At 51.2% G+C, this 24,142-nt stretch overlaps 1 protein-coding gene across 3 annotated transcripts in view; it reads left to right on the forward strand.

Annotated features, from left to right (window-relative positions):
• The first annotated feature begins 1,121 nt into the window (after window positions 1-1,121).
• The window catches only part of RELB (RELB proto-oncogene, NF-kB subunit), a 29,964-nt gene continuing 6,943 nt past the window's right edge, over window positions 1,122-24,142 (forward strand). Inside the window, exons 1-8 of one of the 3 annotated variants that reach the window (XM_047709934.1) lie at window positions 1,122-1,313; window positions 2,284-2,331; window positions 5,863-5,871; window positions 7,388-7,734; window positions 18,436-18,593; window positions 19,900-19,991; window positions 20,180-20,311; window positions 21,709-21,813. In XM_047709934.1, coding sequence (XP_047565890.1) covers window positions 1,259-1,313; window positions 2,284-2,331; window positions 5,863-5,871; window positions 7,388-7,734; window positions 18,436-18,593; window positions 19,900-19,991; window positions 20,180-20,311; window positions 21,709-21,813 — 946 coding nt within the window. In that variant the 5' untranslated portion in view covers window positions 1,122-1,258. Of the gene's footprint in view, window positions 1,314-2,068; window positions 2,154-2,283; window positions 2,332-5,862; window positions 5,872-7,387; window positions 7,735-18,435; window positions 18,594-19,899; window positions 19,992-20,179; window positions 20,312-21,708; window positions 21,814-24,142 lie in introns of those variants that run through there. The other 2 variants (XM_047709937.1, XM_047709935.1) reach the window with 2 other exon arrangements.

Here is a 24,142-nt window from a genome sequence, read left to right on the forward strand (position 1 = left end):
GCCGTACGGCAGTAGTTCTCCAGCTTGGGTGTGAGCTTTCTGCATCCCCTGAAGGGCTGAGGGCCACACTTTGAGACTGCAGCTTTGAGACTGCTTCTCACAAGCAGACAGCCAGCCTGGCTTGGTGACCGCCCTGACCTGGTGCCCAGTGCAGGCCCTGGCACACGACAGGTACTCAATACGTGCATGCGGAATGAACCCATGAGGCAGTGTGGTCATGCGTGGAGAGAGGAGGTGGACATTTTTAGGGAAGCAGCCACAAGATGTCAAACCTTGGCTCTCTGTGGTCTGAGGGTGCTGGGCGTCCAAGTTGGTTATTGGACACCTACTGTGTTCCAGGGACTGTCCTAGGCGCTAGGGTTAGAGCAAGGAACAAAGCAGACAAAACCTAAAACTAGCATCCTAGCCATAAACGTTTAAGTATCTCCAACCCCAATTTACAGTTGAAGAAACTGAGGCATAGAGACTGGTTTTCCTTTTTTTTTTTTTTTAAGATTTTATTTATTTGACAGAGAGATCACAAGCAGGCAGAGAGGCAGGCAGAGAGAGAGGAGGAAGCAGGCTCCCTGCTGAGCAGAGAGCCCGATGCGGGGCTCGATCCCAGGACTCCGAGATCATGACCTGAGCCGAAGGCAGCGGCTTAACCCACTGAGCCACCCAGGCGCCCCGAGACTGGTTTTCCTAAAGATCATTACTACCAATGACAGCTGGACCCCTGGCAACCTCCTGATCGCAAAGCTTCCCTTACAGCCAGGGTAACAGCAGGCTCAGCTCCCGCTGGCAGACCTGGGGGGCGGGCCTCAGTTCCCCGACTTGTTCCATGGGTACGACGTGAGTGGCCCCAAGCAAGCCTCAGTTGTCTCCGCCAAAGCAATGGGCAGCGGCACGAGTCCAACCCCTCCCGAGCGCCCGGCCTCCCCTTCCCGGCCGGCCCCGCCCCCGGGGCCACGTGACGCGTGGGGGTTTTCCCGTTCCCCCTAGCGTGACGTCACGGTGGGGTGCGGGCCAATGGGCGCGCAGGCCGGCGGCGCCGGGGAATTCCGCTGCCCCGCCCCCGCCCGCCGCCCGCCCGGCCCGGCCCGGCGCCCCCCGCAGCCCCGGGCGCCGCGCGTCCAGCCCGGCCTGCGGCCCCAGCCCCTGCGCCGCTCGTTCGACCCGCGATCGTCCTCCGGACCGTGCCCCCTGGCCGCCCGGCCTGCCCGCGTGTGTGTTTTGATCTGGGCCGGCCTCCGGGCCGTCCGTCCCCACTGGTCGGGCCATGCCGAGTCGCCGCGTCGCCAGACCATCCGCTGCGCCGGAGCTGGGAGCCTTGGGTAAGCGGGACCCGGGTTCGGGAGAGAAGTCTGGGGCGGGACTGGAAATGCGGGGGTTCTGGGGGCCCGGAGTAGTCTGGGGGTTCCTACAGGAGTCTAGGGGCTTTGGGGGACGAGGCTGAGGGTTCCAGGGACAGTGTATCAGAGGGAAGGAAGGAGGCAGAGGATAGTGACGGGGTCCAGCCCAAGGTAAGAGGGAGGCGTCCCACTACAGAGTGAGAAGGGGGCGGGGCCTGACCCTGAGGCAAAGGAGGGGGCGGGCCCGACTCCGCCAGATGGGGGCGGGGCCTGGCTCAGAGAAGGCGGGGCGGGAGCCGCTTCTGCGGGGTGGGGGCGTGGCCAGCCTCGGAGAAGGGGGAGACGAGAGAGGGGCCAGACTCAAGAGTGGGCGAGACTGCGGGCCTTGGCTCACCGAAGGGGGCGGGGACTGACTATGAAAGCGAGAAGGGGGCGGAGCCTAGCTCTAAGAAGGAAGCAGGGTCCTACTCAGGATAAGGGGGAGGGGCCTAACTCTAGCAGGGAAAAGGGGGAGGGCTTGTTCCGAAAAAAGAAGGGCGGGGCCTGACTTGGAGAAGAAAGGGGGAGTGGGGCTAGCTTCAGGAGAGGAGGGGCAGGGTCTGAGAGGGAGAAGGGGACGGGGTGACACTGAAAAAGTGAAGGGGTAGGGTTGACCCTGAGAGAAAGGACGGGGTGGGGGCTTTCGTAACTGAGGTTGAGAAGGGCCCCTCCAGACCCGACCTTAAGGAAGAGGAGCCGGCAGCCTGGGGAGAATGACAGAAACTAGGGATCCGGTCCATAAGTTAGAGAAGGAAGCAAGGCCAGATCCTGCGGGCGTTAAGGGTGAGGAGGTGGGGGTGCCTGATCCGAGGGGGCGGGGCCAGGAGAGGAACGGGGTGGGGCCTAGGAGACTGTCGGGTCCTCCCGCTGCATCTCCATCGCCTCCTGAGACTTGCCTCCCTCCCTGCTGCAGGGTCCGCGGACCTCTCCTCGCTCTCGCTCGCCGTTTCCAGGACCACGGGTGAGCAGCCCACCACAGTTCCGGCCCACCCGCGCGCTCAGGACGGGGGAGGGGGGAATCCTGTGGAGGCGGCTTTGGGTACACCTCTGTCTGGGGTTTCACCCAGGGCCACCTCAGCTTTCCTCCGACCACCTGTGTTTGTCTCTGCGGGTTGAGATGGGGGCCCCAGGTGCCCCTACTTCCTGGGTGGTTAGGAGCTGGACAGGTAAAGCCAACCACCTATTCGCCCTGTAAGAGGAGTCCTCTTTATAGATTGGCCATGGTAGTGCAGAGGGTTAAAAATGACCTGCCAATGCCGCCACCTCCTCGCTCTGTGAATGCCTGCAAATCACTTCTCTGGGCCTCAGTTTTCCTCATCTGTACAGTGGACATAATATCAGTGCCTCCCTTTGTCGGGGGATTGAGAGGATTCAATGAGCTGATACAGGCAGACTTTCAAAGCAATGTCTGGCACACAGTAAAGTCTCAATAAGCATTAACTGTTCACAGCTGTTATGATGATGATGATGATGATGATGATGATTACTATTACTATTATCAGACTGCCTATAACAGTGGTTCTTAAACCTTTGTGTGCACTGGAGTCACCCAGGGAGCTTGTTAAAACAGATTGTTGGGCCCTACCTCTAGAGTTTCTGATTCAGTAGGTCTAGGAGTTTGCATTTCTGGCAAGTTCCCAAAAGATGCTCAGAACCACTACTCGGGAAGGTCCCTCAGCCAGTGTCGTCCAAGATTCGGTGCTGCCCAAGAAAATGTAAAATCATGGCCAAATGACAACATCCTCTCTCTTGTAAATCTGGTGGGATTAGGAGGGCAGGAACTGAGTCCTGTTACCATGAAGACTCAGCCCCTAGTGGGCTGGGGCTGGGCCTTGGTCTGGAGGTAGAATCCTGGGATGGACCCTAGCAGCTGGCCTGGCCATGGAGGAAGCTCTGCCTGTTCTCTAACAGGTCTGAGAGTGTGGACAATGGGGAAAGGTGGGGCATGGTGCTGGGGACAGGTACTGCCCACGCACTGGTTCTGGGCAGGAACAAGGCTGAGGTTTTTTCTGGCCCAAGATCTCTGGTTTCAATTGAGAGTCATTTGTGATGTCATCTCTTCAATAAATATTTATTGAACGCCTGTTCTGTACCTCGTCCTGTGCTGGGCAGTACTGGGGATCCGGCAATGCCTGAAACAGCCTAACTCCTCCCTCATGGGTTCCTTACCTGGATGTGGAGGCCAGGCACTTAGGCAGTAAATTAAATGTGGGATTACCAAATGTGACAAAGGCTCTGAAGAAGTCTCGGGGTCAGTGAAATCTAACAGCAGGGTAAGGATGGGAAAATTAAATGCTGTGACTGAGTGGGAGGGAAACATCTCCCTCATTCTGATGGGCTAGACACGTAGGGTACCCTGGATATACGGTGGGGACAGATAAGAGTCCCGTAACATAAAGTCATGCCAAATCCTAACCAGTGCCAATGAAATGATAAAACAAAGGTATGTAACTGTGAATGACTGGAGCTATCTTAGGGACCAGGGGGCTGTCTTAGATAAAGTGGTCAGGGTAGACCTATCTAGTAGGTAACATTTGAGTAGGGACCTGAAGGAGGAGGAGGGGGGAGGACGCCTTGTAAAGAACTGGAGGAAGAACATTCTGGCAGAGAGCAGGTTGTGCTAAGGCCCTGAGGCAGGAAAAACATGGCTGGTGTTCTGCCTGCGTGCAGCCCATCCTGGCTGTCCCTGGATGGTGGCACATCTGTGTGGGAGGTCAGGGTGGGATGGAGTGTTATTTGAGTTGAACCCTAAATAAGGAGAAGTTCCCAGTGTTTGCTGGCTGAAAGAGGATTTTTTTCCCCCAAAGATTTATTTATTTGTTTGAGAGAGAGAGAGAGAAAAAAAGCAGAGGGAGAGGGAGAGAGAATCCTCTGGCAGACTGTTTGCCAAGCAGTGAGCCTGAGTCAGGCTGGTTGGATTCCAGGTCCCCCCGGGGACCATGACCTGAGCAGAAATCAAGAGTCAGCTGCTCAACCGACTGAGCCACCCAGGCACCCCCAGAAGGGGATTTTTAGATAATAATGCTCTTAACTAAGCTTTATGGAGGGGCTAGGGCAGTCAGCCATGGTGCTAAGCAGTTTACCTGTGGGATTCGGAATCCTCATGTTCACACCTTGAGATGGGAGCTCAGACCTCATTTGAGAAAGACTCAGAGAGGTTGAGAGACTTGCCCGAGGCTACATAGTGAGTGTGTGACAGGTAGGATTCCAACCAGCATCTGTGTGACTCTATACTCCGTGCTCTGAAAGCAGGTCCACTACCCTCTTCATTTTAGAGATGGGAACCTGAGGTCTAGAGAGGGAGGGCGGGTGGGTCACCCAAGTCCATAAAAGAATGTCCCCCAACACTTGATCTGCTGGCAGCCAGCATTTATGCAGGGCCTACTATTCTAAGCAGTTCCAAGTGCTTCCCATGTATTAGCTCATTTAATTTTCACAGCAGCCCAATGAGGCATTATCACCGTGTCCATTTTACAGATGGAGAAACCAAGGCAAAAAGGGGTTAAGTGGAGGGGCTCAGGGCCCTCCAGTTAGGAAGTTGCACAGCCAGGATTTGAACCGAGGTAGTCCAAACCTCAGGCCACTGCTGCCCGGGGCTTGGTTTCCCCCTGCAACCTGGGCAAAGTCTAACTCCTCTTCGGGCCCACAGGTCATCCAGCATGGACGCCTAAGAGTTTTTCCCAAGTTTAGTGACCGGAGGTTGGCCCTGCCAGGGATCTACAGCCTGTCCCTTCTTCTGTCCCAGCCTCAGTGTCCCCAGCTACCCAGTCGGGGTATCTTCCCTACCCTGCTGTCTTCACAGATCACAGGAGATAAGGAGAGCAGGAAAACTGCTTTCCGAGGAGCAAAGGTCTGGCTGCCAGGAGCCACTCCCCGAGAGTGGAGGAGGAGGACAGGTCTGGGAGCAGGGCAGGCTGGCATTGATCTGTCTGTGGCCAGCGGCTGGGGCAGATGACCCTGAGAGGGGCTCTGGCCCCGCCTGCCCTGTCTCGCTGTGTGACCCCAGGCCGGCCTGCTCGCTCTGGCCTTCCATCGTCCTATCTATAGAATGACGGGAGGTTTGTTTCGGTTTCTCCGTGGCCCCTTTCAAGACTGAGCTTTCCCAAGGAGGTGATGAGGGACTTTCCCAGCTTTTAGAATCTTAGCTGTTTAATTTTTTTTCCTGGTCATAAGATCCTTGGCTTCCCTGGGTCCTCAATGATGCCTTTGAATTCCTGGCCTCAGTGTTTTTTTAAGAAGGCGCTTGAGGGTCCCCTGACCCTAGGGCCCCAATATTGCGAGCTGAAGGGAGGGTAGCCCAAGAGGGTGCAATCGGGGTTGGGGTTTGGCACCCCAGCGAGCCAGAGACCAGTTTCCCAGGATGGAGGAAGAGAGAAAGGGGGAGGGTTCCAGGCCTCCAGGGGATGGGGTTGGGGAATCTGTCTTAAAAGATGAAAGTCTTGACCGCTTTCTGGACCTCACCTTTCTCTTTCTCTTTCTCTTCCTTTCACAGATGAACTGGGTAAGTATCACAGGGCAGGTCTGGGGGAAGGGGTGGGGGTTGGCGAGATGTCCTAGTGCTCGCAGGGCGGGATCTGGGCCTTCTTTGCTGTTGGGTAGAACTGTTGGGGACTTTAATGTTTCTGTTCCCAAACTTCCAGCAGTACTTGATCCTTAGAAAAGCCTCCCCACATCAGCTGCCCTTAGTGTTACCATTACCACGAGCACTGGGTTGTTTTCTCAGTGAACTCTATGGAGCATGCCCTGTGTGCCAGGCACCAAATTCAGCCGCGAACCAAATGAAGTCCCTACCCTCCTGTGAGCTGACCCTCTGGTGGGGGCGATAGTAGGAAAGGGAGTAAATGAACAAGATCATGTCAGATCGGGCTGAGGCTATGAAGGAGATAACGGGAAGAGGAGCCCATGGCCTGGGAAGACACACACTAGGTAGGCCTTTCAGAATAGGTGACATTTGAGCTGAGACCTGAAGGACGAGGGGCCAGAGTGGGTTGAATGGGGGGAAAGACGGAATAGGCAGACAGAGAGTAGGCACAGCACCCCCAAAGAGGACCAGGCCTTGCTGGGAGCAAGCAACAGAAAAGAGACTGGAGCAGGGCGAGAGGTGGGTGGGGGGTTTGTTGGCAGGAGGCTGAAGGCCGAGGACAGGAGGGGGCCAGTCCACACAAGACTCTGTGGCAGGGGGTCAGGGGTGTGGGTTTTGTTTTTGTTTTTGTTTTTGTTTTCCTGAGATGAATCGAGTTTGGGGAAGGTGTTATATGGAGAGGTTGTTGACTTTGAGTCTTAGGGGAGATGGGAGCCATGGGAGGTGTCTGCGTGGAGTGGGGACAGGGTCTGACCTAAGCTGTGTCTGGCTGTGTGTGGGGGACTTGGAGGAGGCCAGAGGGGGAACGGGAGCAGTGGTTCAGAGGGAAGATGGTGAGTGTGGACCAGAATGGAGCCGGGGGTGTGGGGAGCAGCGGTGGGAGTGTAAACATGTATTTGAGGTAAGAGGCAGAAGAGGTTCAAGGATGGGGACAGATGTGGGATCACAAGCAGCTATGTGGGCTTCTAGCTTGGGTACTTGGTGGACGGGTGTGCTGCTTTCTGAGGTGGGAACTGCTTGGGGGGTTGTTGTTATTAACCCCCCCCCCCTCGCCCCAGGGTGGGGGAGAAGCAGGGACAGGGACACCTATCACCTGGCCCTACCTTTATCCAGGTGAGAGGGGATGGAGACATGATTTCAGGCACTGTTAGGGAGGGGAGTGGACATGAGGGTGCAGGAGGAGAACCCAGGCCGCGGGGTTTCTGGCCTCGAGAACTGGGGAACTGTTCGCAAGCAGGGTAGGGGCTTTTTTGGAGTTGGGAGCCGAGGCCTCACCCCCGACCCCCGCATCCGCTGCCCACACTCGGCCCACAAGGAAGATGTCTCGAAGAAATGAGTGGATGGGGAAAAGTGGGGCAGCACAGGTCTTGGGGGGGGGTCATCAGGCCTTTCCTTCTATCATCAGCGTCACCCCCAGTTTTTGCTTTTCCCGCAGAGATCATCGACGAGTACATCAAGGAGAACGGCTTCGGCCTGGAGGGGGCGCCGCCGGGCCCGGGCGAGGGGCTGCCGCGCCTCGTGCCTCGCGGGGTGGCCTCCCTGAGCACCGTCACCCTGGGCCCCGCGGCGCCCCCGCCCCCGGCCACGCCGTCGCCCTGGGGCTGCTCCCTGGGGCGGTCCGTGCCCCCGGCCCCGGGCCCCGGGCCGCGGCCGCACCTGGTCATCACCGAGCAGCCCAAGCAGCGCGGAATGCGCTTCCGCTACGAGTGCGAGGGCCGCTCAGCCGGCAGCATCCTCGGGGAGAGCAGCACCGAGGCCAGCAAGACGCTGCCCGCCATCGAGGTGAGGCCCGGGGCGGGGTCTCGCGCCTCCCCGCTCCCCCCCGCCGCCACGCTCCCCCCCTCCCGCCGAGATTCGCGCGCCTGCATTGTTCGTGTATTTCACAGTGGTTATCATTATTGCCGTTGCTGTTGTTGGAGCGGTTCATACTCTCACTCGCCTCGGGTTCCAATAGACATTCCAAGAAAGGCGTCCTTCTGGGCATTGGCAGTATTGATCAAAATTATCATTGCCCTGAAAGGCAGGGTAGCTAGTCTCCTGGCCCACAAGGGAGGCCAGAGTAATTGGAGTGGCGGGGTTTGAATCTCTGTTCTGCCATTTACCAGCAGGGCAGCCTTGGAGTGGTTATTTGGTCCCTCTGTGCCTCAGTTTCCTTCTCTACAAAATAGGATAATAATAATAATAATAATAATAAAAATAACAACAACTAACCATCGGGGGTTGTCAGGAGGCGTGAATGAGTTAATGACACGTGCCAAGGGCCTCCAGCATGGTATGTGCTCAGGAGAGATGAACTGGGGTTAGGATTATTGCCATCGTGACTCATAGGTCTGGCCATTCTGCTTCGAGGAAATTGGCGATGTGGATAAGCCAGCCTTTGGGCAAAAAGAGGGGTGTGCAAGAGATCCCCTGCAGCCTTGTTATGTAAAGAGTTGGAAACTGTAGAGTTACTCAGCAGCTGGTGGGGTAACCTGTGCACATCTACGCACACACTGGAATCCTGTGCAACCACGAAAACTATCTCTGTGTGTGTGCCGATAAACAGAAATGCATTCGGTGCACACGGAGAGATTTTTAAATGAAGCTGTCCCCCAGGTACTGATGTGGAACCATCTCCAAGATATATTAATAAACAAACAAACAAAAAAATCGAAGGCACAGAACCCTTCGTAGGGGATTATACTATCTTCGGCGTTAAAATGGGGGAAAAGTAAGATTCTGTATTTGTATTTGCTGGTATGAGCCTCCAGAAACTCTGGAAGGGGGAAAAAAAGTCATGACTTTTTGGGGTTGGGGTAGTGCTGAATGGATAAGATGCAGGTAAGGTTTTTCACTACACGCATCTTTATTTTGCTTTATAGTTTTGAATCATATGGCTCGAAACTTTCCAGGATGTCAATTAATTTAATTCATATGTATTAACAGAATTTAAATTAAACTGAACAAAAGTCCACCACTCCTGTCCCCAGGCCCTAGGTTCCCCACGCCACCCCCACAGAGGTGACCTTTTTTTTTTTTTTTAAGATTTTATTTATTGGACAGACAGAAGGAGCACAAGCAGAGGGAGGGGAAGAGGGAGAAGCAGGCTCCCGGCTGAGCATGGAGTGCAATGCGGGACTCGATCCCAGGACCCCAGGATCATGACCTGAACCAAAGGGAGGTTTTTAACTGACTGAGCCACCCAGGTGCCCCAGTGACCCTTAAAAAAAAAAAAAAGATTTATTTATTTATTTGAGAGAGAGAAAGAGCACACACATATAGGCACCTGCCAGGGGTGGGGGGAAGAGCAGAGGGAGAGAGAGAGAAACTCAAGCAGACTCCACACTGAGTATTAGCCCAAAGTGGGACTTGATCCCACAACCCTGAGATCATGGCATGAGCTGAAACCAAGTGTCAGACGCCCAGCCAGCTACATCCCCAGGCACCCCCAGAGGTGACCCTTCTTATCAATATCTCATGCATCCTTCTGGGAGTCATTTATGGTTCTGTAGGGACATGTGTACATACGTATGTACAGTCCCCCTTTGTACATGGAGAGGAGTGTAATCTATATACTATTTTGCACGGTGGTCTTTTTTTGCTTAAGAATGTATCTTGAAGGGGCTCCTGGCTGGCTCAGTCTGGAGAGCACACAACTCCTGATCTCAGAGTTGTGAGTTTGAGCCCCACATTGGGTGTAGAGATTACTTTATTTTTATTTTTTTTTAAGATTTTATTTATTTATTTGACAGAGATCACAAGTAGGCAGAGAGGCAGGCAGAGAGAGGAAAGGAAGCAGGCTCCCTGCTGAGCAGAGAGCCTGATTCGGAGCTTGATCCCAGGACCCTGAAATCATAACCTGAGCCAAAGGCAGAGGCTTTAACCCACTGAGCCACCCAGGTACCCCTGGAGATTACTTAAAAAAAAAAAAAAAATCGGGATGCCTGGGTGGCTCAGTTGGTTAAGCGTCTGCCTTCAGCCCAGGTCATGGCTAGGATGCAAGGTCACGCATTGGGCTCCTTGCTCAGTGGGGAACCTGCTTCTCCCTCTGCCTCTTGCTCCCACTGCTTGTGCTCACTCTCTCTCTCTCTCTGACAAATAAATAAATAAAATATTCTAAAAATAATAAATAAATAAATAATAATAATAATAATAAATCTAAAAAATACAAAGAATGTATCTTGGAGCACAGCTAACCTCAGTGGGTCTAAAGCTGTCCCCTTCTCTTTCACTGAGCCCCGTTGCACGGGTAGGTGTGAGCCCGCTGGGCAGGTCCCCCGTTACTGGGCATTTAGGTTGCTTCCCATTGCCTGTTTTGAGCAAACCTGTAGAGAACGACTCGGTTCATCTATTATTTCCCTCGTGTCACGCAAGTAACTTCTGGAAGCGAAACGGCTGGTCAAAGGTAATTTGAGAGATATTGCCAAATTGCCCTCTGTGAGCAGTTTGTACCCACAACTGTTTCTCCTAGCTGGTGTCTGAGACACCTGGTTCCTTGCGCCTCCCCGATATGGAGCCTTCGTGTGCTTCTGGATCTTTGCCCAAGTGTTTATTGAGTCTGAATTGTGTACTAATCATTTCATGAGCCCTGGCTTCCGGCCCAAACTACTCCGTGGTCATCAGCTCCCAGTGTCCTCTGAGTTTCCCCCATCAGGCGGCCAGAGGGGCCCTTCTGAGTTATACATCTGCTCTTCTCCCCTGCTCAGAATCCTCTCTTGGCTCCCTAGTGCCCTCAGGAGGAAGCCCAAGCTCCTCCCTGCGCCTCTGAGGCTCTCACTCTCTGATCCTGCTGCCAGTTCGCACCCAGCTCCTCCTCACTGGCCACCCTTTAGCCACCGGGCCTTTGCCCATGCTTTTCCTCCTGCCTTCCGTGCTCTCCTCCTGAAGCCTGGTCACCTCATACTCACCCATGAGGCTTCAGCCCGCCTCCAGGAAGCCTTCTCTGACCACCCTCCCCAGGTCCAAACTCTTTCATATAAGGTCTCCTGCTTCCCTCCTCCTCTCCCTTGATGGGCTTTGTCCTCATAGGTTTATTTGGGTGTTGAAAGAGCAGCCCCGTCCTTCCCCCACCCTCCAGGAAGCAGTCAACATAGTGGTTACAAATACAGATTTCAGAGTCAGAAAGATGTGGCTTTTAGTCGTACCAGCTGTATGAATTGAGGCTAGTTCAGTGCTTCTGCTGGCCTCAGTTTCCTCATTTGTAAAATGGGGTTGGGGTTCCCACTCCCACAGGATGCGACGAGGAAACCAGGAAGGTTGACCAGCACCTGAGGGGAGGCTCCCTCTTTACTCAGTGAGGTAGTTATTATTTGATTTGGCTCCAGACATTGTGGCCAAAAGCAGCATGCAGGGCAGAATGTTCTGGTTAAATGAATGGTTTACTTTGAATGGTTTACCGGATTCTCTGGACTAGGGCAAGTGTGATTCCTCGAGGGGCATTTTCATGGGCCCTTATTTAAGGTCTTTAAAGATTTTGTTTATTTTTCCAATTGACAGGGGATTTTTAAAAAAGTTTTTATTTATTTATTAGAGAGAGAGAGCATAAGTAGGCAGAGAGGCAGGCAAAGAGAGAGGAGGAAGCAGGCTCCCCGCTGAGCAGAGAGCCCGATGTGGGGCTCGATCCCAGGACCCTGGGATCATGACCTGAGCTGAAGGCAGAGGCTTAACCCACTGAGCCACCCAGGCGCCCCTGACAGGGGATTTTTAAAAAAGATTTTATTTATTTATTTGAGACAGAGAGAGAAAGAGTGAGAGAGAGGTGGGGAGGGGCAGAGGGAGCAGGGAGCCTGATGCAGGGCTCGATCCCAGGACCCTGAGATCGTGACCTGAGCGGAAGGTAGATGTTCAACTGACTGAGCCACCCAGGCGCCCCTGACAGGGGATTTTTTTTTTTTTTTCAACTTTTTCTTTGGAAAAATTTAAAACCTACAAGCAATAGACAAGAATAGTACAGCAAACAAGCCTGTTGGCTTATTTGCTTCATGTCTTTCTCTCCCTTTGTACAGACATTTATAGAGGAAGATTTGAAAGTTGGTTGGAGAGAGGATGATACTTCGCCCAGAATATTTCAGTTTGTGTCCCTCAAGAACAAGAATGTTTTCCTACAGTGTAGGAGCTGTATAATCATAAATGCCGTCACCACACTCTAGAAGCTTAATTCTCCAAGGATATTATCTGTTATGAAATCCATATTCTTTTTTTTTTTTAAAGATTTTATTTATTTATTTGACAGAGAGAGAGATCACAAGTAGGCAGAGAGGCAGGCAGAGAGAGAGAGGGAAGCAGGCTCTCTGCTCAGCAGGGAGCCCGATGCGGGACTCGATCCCAGGACCCTGAGATCATGACCTAAGCCGAAGGCAGCGGCTTAACCCACTGAGCCGCCCAGGCGCCCTGAAATCCATATTCTAATCCCCTAAATATTCTTTTTCTTTCTTCCTTCCTTTCTTCCTTTCTTTCTTTTTTTTTCTTTCTTTCTTAAAGATTTTATTTATTTATTTGACACAGAGAAAACAAGAGAGGGAACACAAGCAGGGGGAGTGGGAGAGGGAGAAGCAGGCTCCCCACAGAGCAGAGAGCCCAATACGGGGCTCAATCCCAGGACCCTGAGATCATGACCCGAGCCGAAGGCAGAGGCTTTAACCCACTGAGACATCCAGGTGCCCCTAAATATTTTATTTTTTTTAATTTTTTTTTTTAAGATTTTTATTTATTTATTTGACAGAGATAACAAGTAGGCAGAGAGGCAAGCAGAGAGAGAGAGGAGGAAGCAGGCTCCCCGCTTGAGCAGAGAGCCCGATGTGGGGCTCGATCCCAGAACCCCGAGATCATGACCTGAGCTGAAGGCAGAGGCTTTAACCCACTGAGCCACCCAGGCGCCCCTAAATATTTTATTTTTAAGTAATCTCTACACCCAACGTGGGGCTTGAACTCAAGACCCTGAGATCGAGAGTCACACGCCCCACCCACTGAGCCAGCCATGCACCACACCCTCCAAATATGCTTGAGAGCTGTCATTCTTGTTGGTCACTTGTTTAATATTTGGTCCAGGATCACATGCTGTGTTTAGCTGGCAGTTCTTGGCATGGTCCGAGTGTTGGTGTCCCCTAATATGCATCCATTGCAGTCCTAGCCCCCAGTGTAATGGCCTTAGAAGGGAGGGCCCCTGGGGAGTGCTGAGGTCATGAGGGCAGAGCTGTCAAGACAGGGATGGATGATTTTGTAAAAGGGACTCCAGAGAGCTCGAGGGCCCCTTCTAGCAGGAAGCCTTACCTAGAACCCGACCGCACCGGCCCCCTCGTCTCAACTTCCACCCTCCAGAACTGTGAGGGAGGGGTTGTTGTCACTTACGTGCCCTCCAGGTTCATGGCATTTGTGTGTAGCAACCCGCATGGATGAAAACGGATGTCTTTTGTGTTTTCCGACCTGAGTTCATTTCTCCGTCTGACTTTGGGTTTGGGGATGTGGACATTTGCGGGAGGACAGGATTGACGCTTTGTCAACTGTCCTACGTTCCGTGTTTGTTGGCCGTTTCCGGATGAGATCAGGTTGTGTGTTTTGGGGGGGACACCCCGATGATGATGCTGTGGTCTCGGTGTCTCACATCAGGAGACACGGGCCGGCAGTCGGTCCCACTCTCAGTGATGCGGAGTCAGATTCCATGGTCAAGGCGATGTGTCAGTCTCTCCCGCAGCCATAACGAACTGCCCCAGGCTGGGTGCCTTGGACCACACAAATGTATTGTCTTAGCGCTCCGGAGGCTGGAGGGCCAAGATCAAGGTGCCAGCAGATCTGGTTTCCTCCGAGGTCTCTCTCCTTGTCTTGCAGACGGCCTCCCTATTGCTGTGTCCTCACTTGTCTGGTGTCTCTTTGTGTGTCCAGATGACCTCTTCTTATAAGGACCCCGGGAAGATTGGATAGAGCCCATCCTAATAGCCTCACGAACTTAATCACCTCTTTAAAGACTCTGTCTCCAAATTCAGCCACATTCTGAGGTCCTGAGGTTTACGGCTTTAACCTATGAGTTGCAGGAGGCTGCATTTTAGCCCGTAAGAGCGAGTACCCCGCTCTTCGTTGTAAGGACATAGCTTTCCTCTGTAATGAGCAACTTACTATGGGGTGATGCTCCGAGGCTGTGTTTTCCCCACCACGTTATTTCTATGTCTTTCCAGGTAGCTTTTCTGGCTCAGTGTCAGTTTTGATTTCCAGGAGTTAGAACAGGAAATATCTAACAATAGGGGATGACCCAGCTCTGGTTGTGGATTCAGGATTTTTATTCCCATCTTTCAGAGCGGCAGACTGAGGCTCAGAGAGGGGAAGTTACTTGCTCAGGGGCACCCAGCAAGTTTGCTGTAGTAATTCCTAAGCACTCCTGTATGCCCGGTACTTAATAATACCCATTCTACAGATCAGGATGGAACAGGGAGGTTTATCATGCAGATAGCCAGTCCTCGATCCTGGATTTGGTACCAGGTCTGGCTTATTCTAAGACCTTGTGTGACGTCTTAGAGATGAGAATGTTTCAGCCCTGCGGTTCTCATGAGTTCTGAGACTGTTGACTCTGAGCTTTTCTTAATCTCCTAACAGTGCAGTGGGGAGGTGGTTAAATGAATAGCTTTAACCCCATCTGACTCAGTGGAATTTATAGACAATATGACATCCGGCTACTCATAATCATCCCCAAATCCATCATGCCCTAACTTTATTTTTTTTTAAGATTTATTTATTTATTTGACAGACAGAGATCACAATTAGGCAGAAAGGCAGGCAGAGAGAGAGAGAGAGAGAGGAGGAAGCAGGCTCCCTACTGAGCAGAGAGCCCGATGCGGGGCTCGATCCCAGGACCCTGAGATCATGACCTGAGCTGAAGGCAGAGGCTTAACCCACTGAGCCACCCAGGCGCCCCGATCATGCCCTAAATTTAATATGAAATGAAAGGAAAATAATACAGCATAATAAGCATCTTTATTTCAATGTGTAAATGCTCCGACATGGCCCCAGGGAATCCTAATAAAAGTGGCAGTTGCTTGGGACCTCGTGAATGCAGGGGTCCCATAGACAGCCTAACCCGTGGGGAGGGGGTATTTAATGAATCAAATGCTGTATGGCCAGGGTTACGGTTGGTGATGGGATCTTCCAAAGCGGCGAACAACCCTTAGTGTATACAAAATCCAGTCTTCCCTCAATTAACACAATGGCCCCAGTGTATTTCAGTGTATTTTTAAATTATGGGAAAAAAGAGGGGCACCTGGGTGGCTCCGTCGGTTAAGCATCTGCCTTCGTCTCAGGTCATGATCCCAGGGTCTTGGGATGGAGTCCACATTCTCAGCGGGGAGCCTCCTCCCTCTCTCTCTCTCTCTCTCTCTCTCTCTGCCTGCTGCTCCCACTGCTTGTGCTCACACACACTCTCTCTGTCAAATAAATAAATAAAAATCTTTTTTAAAATTATGGGTAAAAGGACTATGTCTGTAAAATGGCTAGGATCTTGGCTCTGATCATTTTAAACAGGTTTGTCCCCGATGTGAGTGTTGGTGGGATGATCAGAAGTCTTGCAGGACTTGTGTGGGACCGTCCCTGGTATTGCACGCTGTGTGGCATCTCTCGTCCCGGGTCCTGCCTGCTGTGGGCTGTGGGTCCCCATCCCTGTGTCAACCCAAATCACCCCCCCAATATCCAAAACGCCCCCTAGAGGGCGATACTCCCCCACAGAGATGCACTCATCCGTTGTTTTTTGGTTTACTTATTTGTCTATGCGTAGGCAAGGGCTTTAGAAATTCTTTTTTAGAAGAACTTTCTAAAAGCCCTTTTAGAAGGGCTTTACAGGATCTTTGATGCCAGCAGGTCCCTGTGGGGAACCCAGAAAAGCCAGGTGGATCTGGGCTGGGTCTGGTTTCTATCTGTTCCTGCTCGTGGCATAAATTCCTGCCCCAGGTGCCTTAACTAACTTTATTTTTTAAAGAGAATCTGGATGGGACGTCTGGATGGCTCTTTCGTTTAGGCAGCTGCCTTCAGCTCAGGCCATGATCCCAGGGTCCTGGGATTGAGTCCCACACTGGGCTCCTTGCTCAACGGGGAGCCTACTTCAACCTCTCTCTCTGTGTCCCACTCACCCTGCTTGGGCTCTCTCTCTCCCTCTTTCTCTGACAAATAAATAAAATTTTTTTATTATAAATAAAATTTTTTTATTAAAAATTTTATTTATTTATTCATGATAGACAGAGAAAGAGAGAGAAGCAGAGGAATAAGGAGAAGCAGGCTCCCTGCTGAGTGAAGAACCCGAGACCCGGGGCTTGGTTGAGCCAAAGGCAGATGCTTAATAAGCTGAGCCACCCAAATAAATAAAATCTTAAAAAAAAAAAAATAGAATCGGAAATCTGGTATAACAGGATGTTTCATACTTTCTATTTTTATTTTTTAAAGATTTTAATTTATTTGAGAGAGAGAGAGAATGATGGGGGATTGGGGGATGGAAAGAGGGAGAAGCAGGCCCCCAGCTGAGCAGGGAGCATGACACAGGGCTGGATCCCAGGACCCTGGGATCATGACCTGAGCTGAAGGCAGACGTTTAATGGACTAAGTCACCCAGGAGCACCCCCCCCTTTTAAAAAAAGATTTATTTATTTATTTGAGAGAGAGAGAGAGGGAGAGAGAAACTTTAGCAGACTCAGAGCTAAGCAGGGAGGACAAGGCGGGCTTGATTCTATGACCCCGAGATCCCGACCTGAGATGAAACCAAGAGTGGGAGGCTTAGAGGACTGGACACCACCCAGGCGTCCCTGTCTCATACTTTTTAAGTGCAGGCTCCAAATTTTTCCCAAATTTGAACAAAAATGTCATCTCTTTTTGTAGTTTAAAAAAAAGGTTTTCTTGAGCTATCGTGTGTATATGCAAAATTGCACATACTTAATGCATCCAGTTTAATGAGTTTGGATGAAACATTTTTTAATTAAAAAAAAAAAATGGGGGGCGCCTGGGTGGCTCAGTGGGTTGAAGCCTCTGCCTTCAGCTCGGGTCATGATCCCAGAGTCCTGGGATCAAGCCCCACATCGGGCTCTCTGCTCAAGCAGGGAAACTGCTTCCTCCTCTCTCTCTCTCTCTGCCTGCCTCTCTGCCTACTTGTGATCTCTGTCAAATAAATAAATAAAAATCTTTTTAAAAAAAAAAACAAAAAAACGGGAAGAACAGTACAATGAGCACATGTGTGCCCTTAACCTGTATCCGCCAATTGTCATTTTGCTACCTTCGCTGTCTCTGTCACACACCTCTGTCCAAACGCATGCGCGTGCACGTACATACAGATATGCGCACACCTTGTTTTTGATAAACTATTTGCACGTGTGTCGTCAATATCACATTACTTCCCTGTGGGATAGTGGGATAGCGGGATAGTGGGATAGCGGGATAGTAGGATAGTGGGCACCTCCTGCGAATAAGCTTCCACGTGGTGACAATATTATTAGTATCCTCAGAAAAACTAACGATATCCCATTGTATCATCCAATGTGTTACATTTCCTAGTTGTCCCCCAAATATCCAGTGGCTTCTTCCTCCTCAATCCAGGATCTGGTTAAGGAGCCTACATTGTATTCGGTTGTCATGTCTCTCTGGTCTCCCCCCAACACTCACTTTTTTTTTTTAAATCAAGTTGCAATTGATCAAATCTTACATGTACAGCTCTCTACATTTTTGTATACGTATACACCATGTGATTACCAGCCAGGTCAAAAGATATTATTTGTTCGATTTTCACCGAAATATGATGCCCATCTTTTTATTGTCTTTTGTGACACTGATTTTTTTTCACCTGATGACCCGTGATTTGGGCTCATTTGAGGAATCACGGTGAGATTCAGGTGACATACTCCTGGAGGGCTGTCACAGAAGTGAGGTCGTGCCTTCCCAGGGCACCCTGTCAGACTCCCAAGGTCATCTGGGCCCAGTATTGGTGATGCTGCCCTTGGTCACCTGATTTAGGTGGTGTCCAGTGGGTTTTCTGCTGTGAAGGTGCTTTCCTTCCCCAGTCATTAGTAAGTTCTCTGTGGGCAGTACTCGAAGACCCTATGTGCATCCAAGGTTTTAAAAACTCATAGTGGCTGGGACGCCCGAGTGGCTCAGTCATTAAGCATCTGCCTTCGGCTCCAGTTATCTCAGGGTCCTGGGATCGAGCCCCGTATCGGGCTCCCTGCTTCTCCCTCTCCACTCCCCTGGCTTGTGTTCCCTCTCTCGCTGTGTCTGTCTGTGTCAGATAAATAAATAAAATCTTTAAAAAACAAAACAAAACTCATAGTGGCCAAAGAAAGCACATCGGCGGGGCAGCTCTCATGTTATGAGGCCCCAGACCAGCAGCCAGAGAAGCCTTTGGTTTAGGATCTCAGAAGGGTCTTAAGCAAACCCCCTTCCATCATCCTGGGGGAGAAGCTTGGAGAGCTATTGAAGGAGGCCCCAGGGAGTTTGGATGGGTGCAGGTGTTTGCCAGGGGACTCCAAAAATGCACCTGTCTCCCTGCAGCTCCGGGATTGTGGAGGGCTTCGGGAGGTGGAGGTGACCGCCTGCCTGGTGTGGAAGGACTGGCCTCACCGAGTCCATCCCCACAGCCTCGTGGGGAAAGACTGCACCGACGGCGTCTGCAGGGTGAGGCTACGGCCTCATGTCAGCCCTCGGCACAGGTACTCGACCCCTGATTCCCCCCCCAACCCTTCACCCCAGGTCACGGAGGTGCCCAGGGAGACCTTAGGGCAAGGGGCCGCTTGGCCAGATTCTCCCCACTGCATTTCCTCGGTGGGGAGACCAAGGCTGGGCCCGGCAGCGGGGTGGAGGGGCGTGCCTGGGCCTGGGGCCCTGCTGCACCCACCTTCACACACAGTTGTATTTATGCCCATTTTGTCGAGGCAGAAACTGAGACTTGGAGGAATGGCAGAGCAGGTATTTGACTCCAGACCTGATTTCACTGCAAGATCATTCTCTCGCTTGATAATTTATACGTTTTTGATAAATAAAAAAATAAAAGGTTCAGAAAGACTGTACAGTGAAAAGCAAATTTCCTTCCACCTTTGGTCATGCAGCTATCAGTGGTCCTTCCTGGAGGCAATTAAAAATATGCTATGCATGTCTATTTTTTTCTCCCCTTACAAATGGTAGCAGACATTTGTACCTCGTTTTTAAGTTCCAGTATATCTTGGAGATCATTCCTATAAGCATTTTGAGCTCATCCTTTTTCTTGGCTTCATCGTATTCCAATATACAGCTGTACACCATTACTTGAACAAGCCCCCTAGTAATGGGCCCTCAGGATAGTTCTGTGCTCCTGTGGCCCTATTACTAAATGCGTGGTTTTACATATATATCATGTCTTCTCTAGGATCAATTCCTAGAGGCAAACTCGCTGGCTCTAACTTCAGCGATTAACTCTCACTGTAAACTTTCTGTGATTTAAAAATTTAGCAAAGATGTAAGGTCCATGAGAGGAGGGATTTTGTCTCTCTTGTTCCCTGCTGTGTCCCCCCTGGGTCCCCCCACACGCTGTCGAGCACCCAGTAGGTGCTCAGCAAATATTGTGGAATGAATGAATGCCGCCATATTGTCCGCCATATTGTCCTCAGTGTAATTGCTGATTACGTTAACAGTCCCACCCGCCATGGGTGAGAGTGCTTGATTCTTCACAACTTCCCCAGATGTTTTGATCCTTGCTGTGTTGATGGGCTTTTTAAAAGTTGGCATCTCAGTGATGTTTCCTTTGCCGCTTTCTCATTCTAGAGGAGGCGGCCCCATGTTTTCGTGCAGTAAAGATGAAGGGCACCCCCAGGTGCTCTCGAGACTCCCCAACACTTCTGAGAGGTCGAAACCCCAGGCCCCTCCCAATGCTGGGGCCCCTGACACTGTGAGCCCCGAGGCAGCCTCTCTGCTGGAGTTAGGGCTAAACCTGCCTCTTCATGACTGCCTCCCTTCACCCATTTCTCCCCACTCCCCGTTCAGCTTTAACAATCTGGGCATCCAGTGTGTGAGGAAGAAGGAGATTGAGGCCGCCATCGAGCGCAAGATTCAGCTGGGCATCGACCCTTACAATGGTGAGGCCCTGAAACCAGCCTGACTGTCTTGTCCTCCTGAACCCCTTCATGCCCTCTGCCACCCCATTTCCCCCGCTTCTCCCTTCTCCAGTATCCACTATCTCCCCAACCCCCTCCCTTCGTTGTCTGTCGTCTCCCCGCCAGAGTCTCTCTCCCCCACCCTCAGCATCCCCATATCTCTCCTATAGCTGGCTCCCTGAAGAACCATCAGGAGGTAGACATGAATGTCGTGAGGATCTGCTTCCAGGCCTCATACAGGGACCAGCAAGGACAGATGCGCCGCATGGACCCCGTGCTCTCTGAGCCTGTCTATGACAAGAGTGAGTCTGGGGTGCGGGGCGTATCAGGGTTATTGTTGGCCACAGGTCCTGGAAAGGCCCACGTACAATGGCATGGACAAACAGGCTGTATGGAGTGCAGGCTGTGCACTGCCCAAGTCCAGTGGTCACCATTTATTAGGTGGTCTATGGAAACGAGGCCTTCTCGTATTGTAGAGTGCACAATCTGTACCACTACACTAGGCAAGTCTAGGGAAGAGGCAACATGAGTAGTAATAATTTTCTCTTTTATACAGAATATAATGTATTCACCAGAATCTCCCCTCTCCCCCAGTAGACTTCTGCTTATGTCTCATTGGCCAGAACTTGTTCTCATGGTGGCCCCTAGTTGCAGGGGAGTCTGGGAAAGCAAATATTTAGGGTTTCCATCTTCTACAGAGGGATATGGGTATGAAAGAGGAGATTGGGAATGGCTGTTAGGTTTTAGCACCTGCAGTGACTGCCACAAGTATCAAAATGGGAAGAGAAATTAATCCAGTCAGGTGGGTGCAAATGACAGAATTCCAATTCAAAAGAGCTGAAGGAGAAAAAAAAAAAAAACAACCCAGTTTGTTTGTTCCATTAACTTAAAGGGTCTGAGGTAGCAAAGTGCTTCAGGTCTGGTTGTATCTAGGTGCTCAATGATGTCATTAAGGATCTCTTTCCATCTTTCAGCTATACTTCTTCAAGTTAGAGTCATTTTTGGCATAGCCCATCCATGGTGGGGACAAAATGACTGTATGCAGCTCTAGGGTTATATCCTACCAGCTTGGAACCTCTTCCCCATGCCCAAAGAGAGTTTCCTTTACCCAGTATTTTTGGCTAGAGTCTCAGGGCTGTTTCTCGTTGGCCTGGTTTGGGTCATGTGCTCCTCTGTGACCAATCAGCTATGGTCAGGTGGAGGCAATGCTCTAATTGGCCAGGTTTGGGGCATGTGATCACTGCTGAGTTAGGGAGTGGGTTCCGCCCTATCCAGTCCCCGGGACTGAAATGGGATGGGGAGGCGGTTTCCCAGAAGGGAACTAGAGGGGCTGTTGACAGAAGATGGTCTGGGATTGCTAGACGGGTGAAAACCACAGGTCTCCACTACGGATTTCAGGCCATTAATCCTCATCTACGAATGGTCTTGATCCCTGACCCCACCAATTCTCCTCTGAGGGCTGATGGCTTCCCTTTGGGCCCTCAGCCTGGAGGACTCCCGAATGTCCATCAACTCGTCTGTCTGAGCATCTTCTTTCTCTCCCTGGACCGGGTCCCAGGTGGATCAGACACCCCCGCCCCTGGCTTCTCCATTTCTCATCTCTGCATGGCGCCCGGTGGGCACCCACGGGGTTCCTGCTGAGGGTTTGATGACTGAATTCTCGTCCTTTCTTATATACCACTAATTCTGGCACTTGCAGAGTCCACAAACACGTCAGAGCTGCGGATTTGCCGAATCAACAAGGAGAGCGGGCCGTGCACGGGTGGCGAGGAGCTCTACCTGCTGTGTGATAAGGTGCAGAAAGGTGAGGGACCTGGGACAGCGCGTGGGCGAAATACCATAGAATGGCTTGCCCTGCATGGGGGAGCCAGGAAGCCCGGAGGTGGGAGCATGAGGCGGAGCTGGTTAACGGGGGTGGTGCAGTGGAAGGATCCAGAACTCTGGTTTGGGAGTCAGACTGCAAACAGCCCATCAGTTCATTCACTCATGGAGCTGCTCACTCACTGGTTCGTGTACAAAGATGCAGAGCTGTGTGTGCTGGCCATGCTGGGTGCCAGGCTGTGCTCCCTACCACCGACTCCCGGGACCCTGACCTTAAAATCTTGGAGTCCTGTAAATAAATTCTTAATGGGGGCTGGATGAGGGCTACTGATGAAGAAAATGGAGACTGGAGAAGTATCTCCTCCATTCATGTCTATTCAAATGTCCCTTCTTCAAATAGAGTTTTAAAAAAATAGGTGTGGGCACCTCTGCAGCTCAGTCGGTTACACCTCTGACTCTTGGTCGCAGCTCAGGTCTTGACCTCAGGGTTGTGCATTCAAGCCCAGTGCTGGCAAAAGCAAAAAGCCAATAGTAGGTGCACACAAGCATTGCCTGGCTGGAGAGAGCTTTCCCTCTTACTGTATATATCTTCTCTGTATCCTCTCCATTTTTTATTCTGTGACTCTGTTATGAATAATGTCACCACCAAATGATCTAACCTAAGAGATATAACATTCTCTTCCTTTTCCTGCGTGCCAAGCTCTGTTATAAGCACTTTCTACGCTTCACTCGTTAGCTCGTATGATTGCCTAACAGTTCTATAAGGTAGATCCAATTATTACCTCTCTTTTAGAGAGGAGGAAACTAAGGCACAGAAAGGTTAAGTAACCTGCACCGGGTCACACAGCTAGGCAGGAAGAGACAGAATTTGAATGCAGGTGGTCTGTGCTCCTAATCATTCTTCTGGGAGGAAAAGTAAAAGAGAAAGAGAGTTGAAAAAGCTTCAGGAAGATGGAGAAAAGTAGTATTAGGAGAAAAATAATTCTGAGGAAGGGGATAGGGAAGAATGGCTGGGGGGGTTGTGGGCACAATTTTACCCAGTGGGGCCAGAGAAGACTATGTAAGGAGATGCCGCGGAGGGAGCAGCAAGTGCATAGGCCCTGGGGTGGTAGCAGGTCTCATCGTTGGAGGCCAATGGCAAGGCCAATGGGACAAGAGGGGAGCAGAATGGGAGAACCTGTCTCAGCCTCAGAAACCCCTTCCCATCCTTTCTCATGCTCTCTGATTCTATAGTTAACATCTGTCTCCCCCTACTGGCATGTATAGGGCAGGACTGTCTTGGGAGCCGTTGTGTCCCCCAAACTACTCAGTCCAAGGTCAAGCACCCATGAAGTTCTCAGGGAAAAAACATTTCTTTTTACAGAGAAAAGATGTTTTTACTTGTTCGTTTTTTGGGGGGGCCACAAGTTCCACTCTTTAAAAATTAAAAAAAAAAAAAACATTTTAAAGTGTAAAATTCAGTGGCATTAGTACATTCGCAGTGTTGTAGCACAGCTAACTTCCTAGTTCCAGAACGTTTTCATCATCCAGAGAGAAACCCCGAACTCCATTCTGCTGTATAAGCAGTCACGCCACCATCTTCCCTCCTCTAGCCCCTGGCAACCACTGATGTTTCTGCCTGCGGATTTGCCTCTTCTGGGCATTTCATGTAAATGGAATCCTACACTAGGTGGCCTTGCGTGGCTGGCTTCTTTCACGTGATAGTACAGATCAGTGCATCATTCCTTTTTATGGTGGGATGATACTCCATCGTATGGATATTGGATTTGTTTATCCATTCATAAGTTGGTGGACATTTGGGTGGTTTCCATCTTTTGGCTGTCATGAAGTGTTGCTACAAGCATTCATACATTCGTGTGTAAGTTTTTGTTTGATCTCCTGTCTTCAGTCCTCTTGGATATATGCCCAGGAGTGGGAGAGAGATTCTTATAAAATTTTGAGTGAATGAGCACCTGGAGGGTGAGTGGTTCCTCTGTGCTGGGCCCTTGTATTAGGCAGTGCTGCGACACGGTGATGACAGAGACGAGCCCGGGCTCTGCTCTCACAGGGCTCCCAGTTTAGTGTGGGGGGCGGGGGTAGGGAAAGAAACATGAATTACAAGTGTGAGTTCTGCTGAGAGGGAAGAAGACTGAGCACGAAGACTGGACAGAAACACTAAAACAGTAGGAAGACCAGGTAGGAGCTGGGCATCTTGGAAGGCTTCCCAGAGGAGGTGATATTTCAGCCAAGATCTGAGGAATGCCAAGAAGATTGTTAGGATCCTGGGAGCTGGGGGGAGGGCAGGGAAGCTGTTCCACATGTGTGTGAACAAC

Source organism: Lutra lutra, chromosome 17 (assembly GCF_902655055.1).
Source record: "Lutra lutra chromosome 17, mLutLut1.2, whole genome shotgun sequence".
Taxonomy (NCBI): Eukaryota; Metazoa; Chordata; class Mammalia; order Carnivora; family Mustelidae; genus Lutra; species Lutra lutra.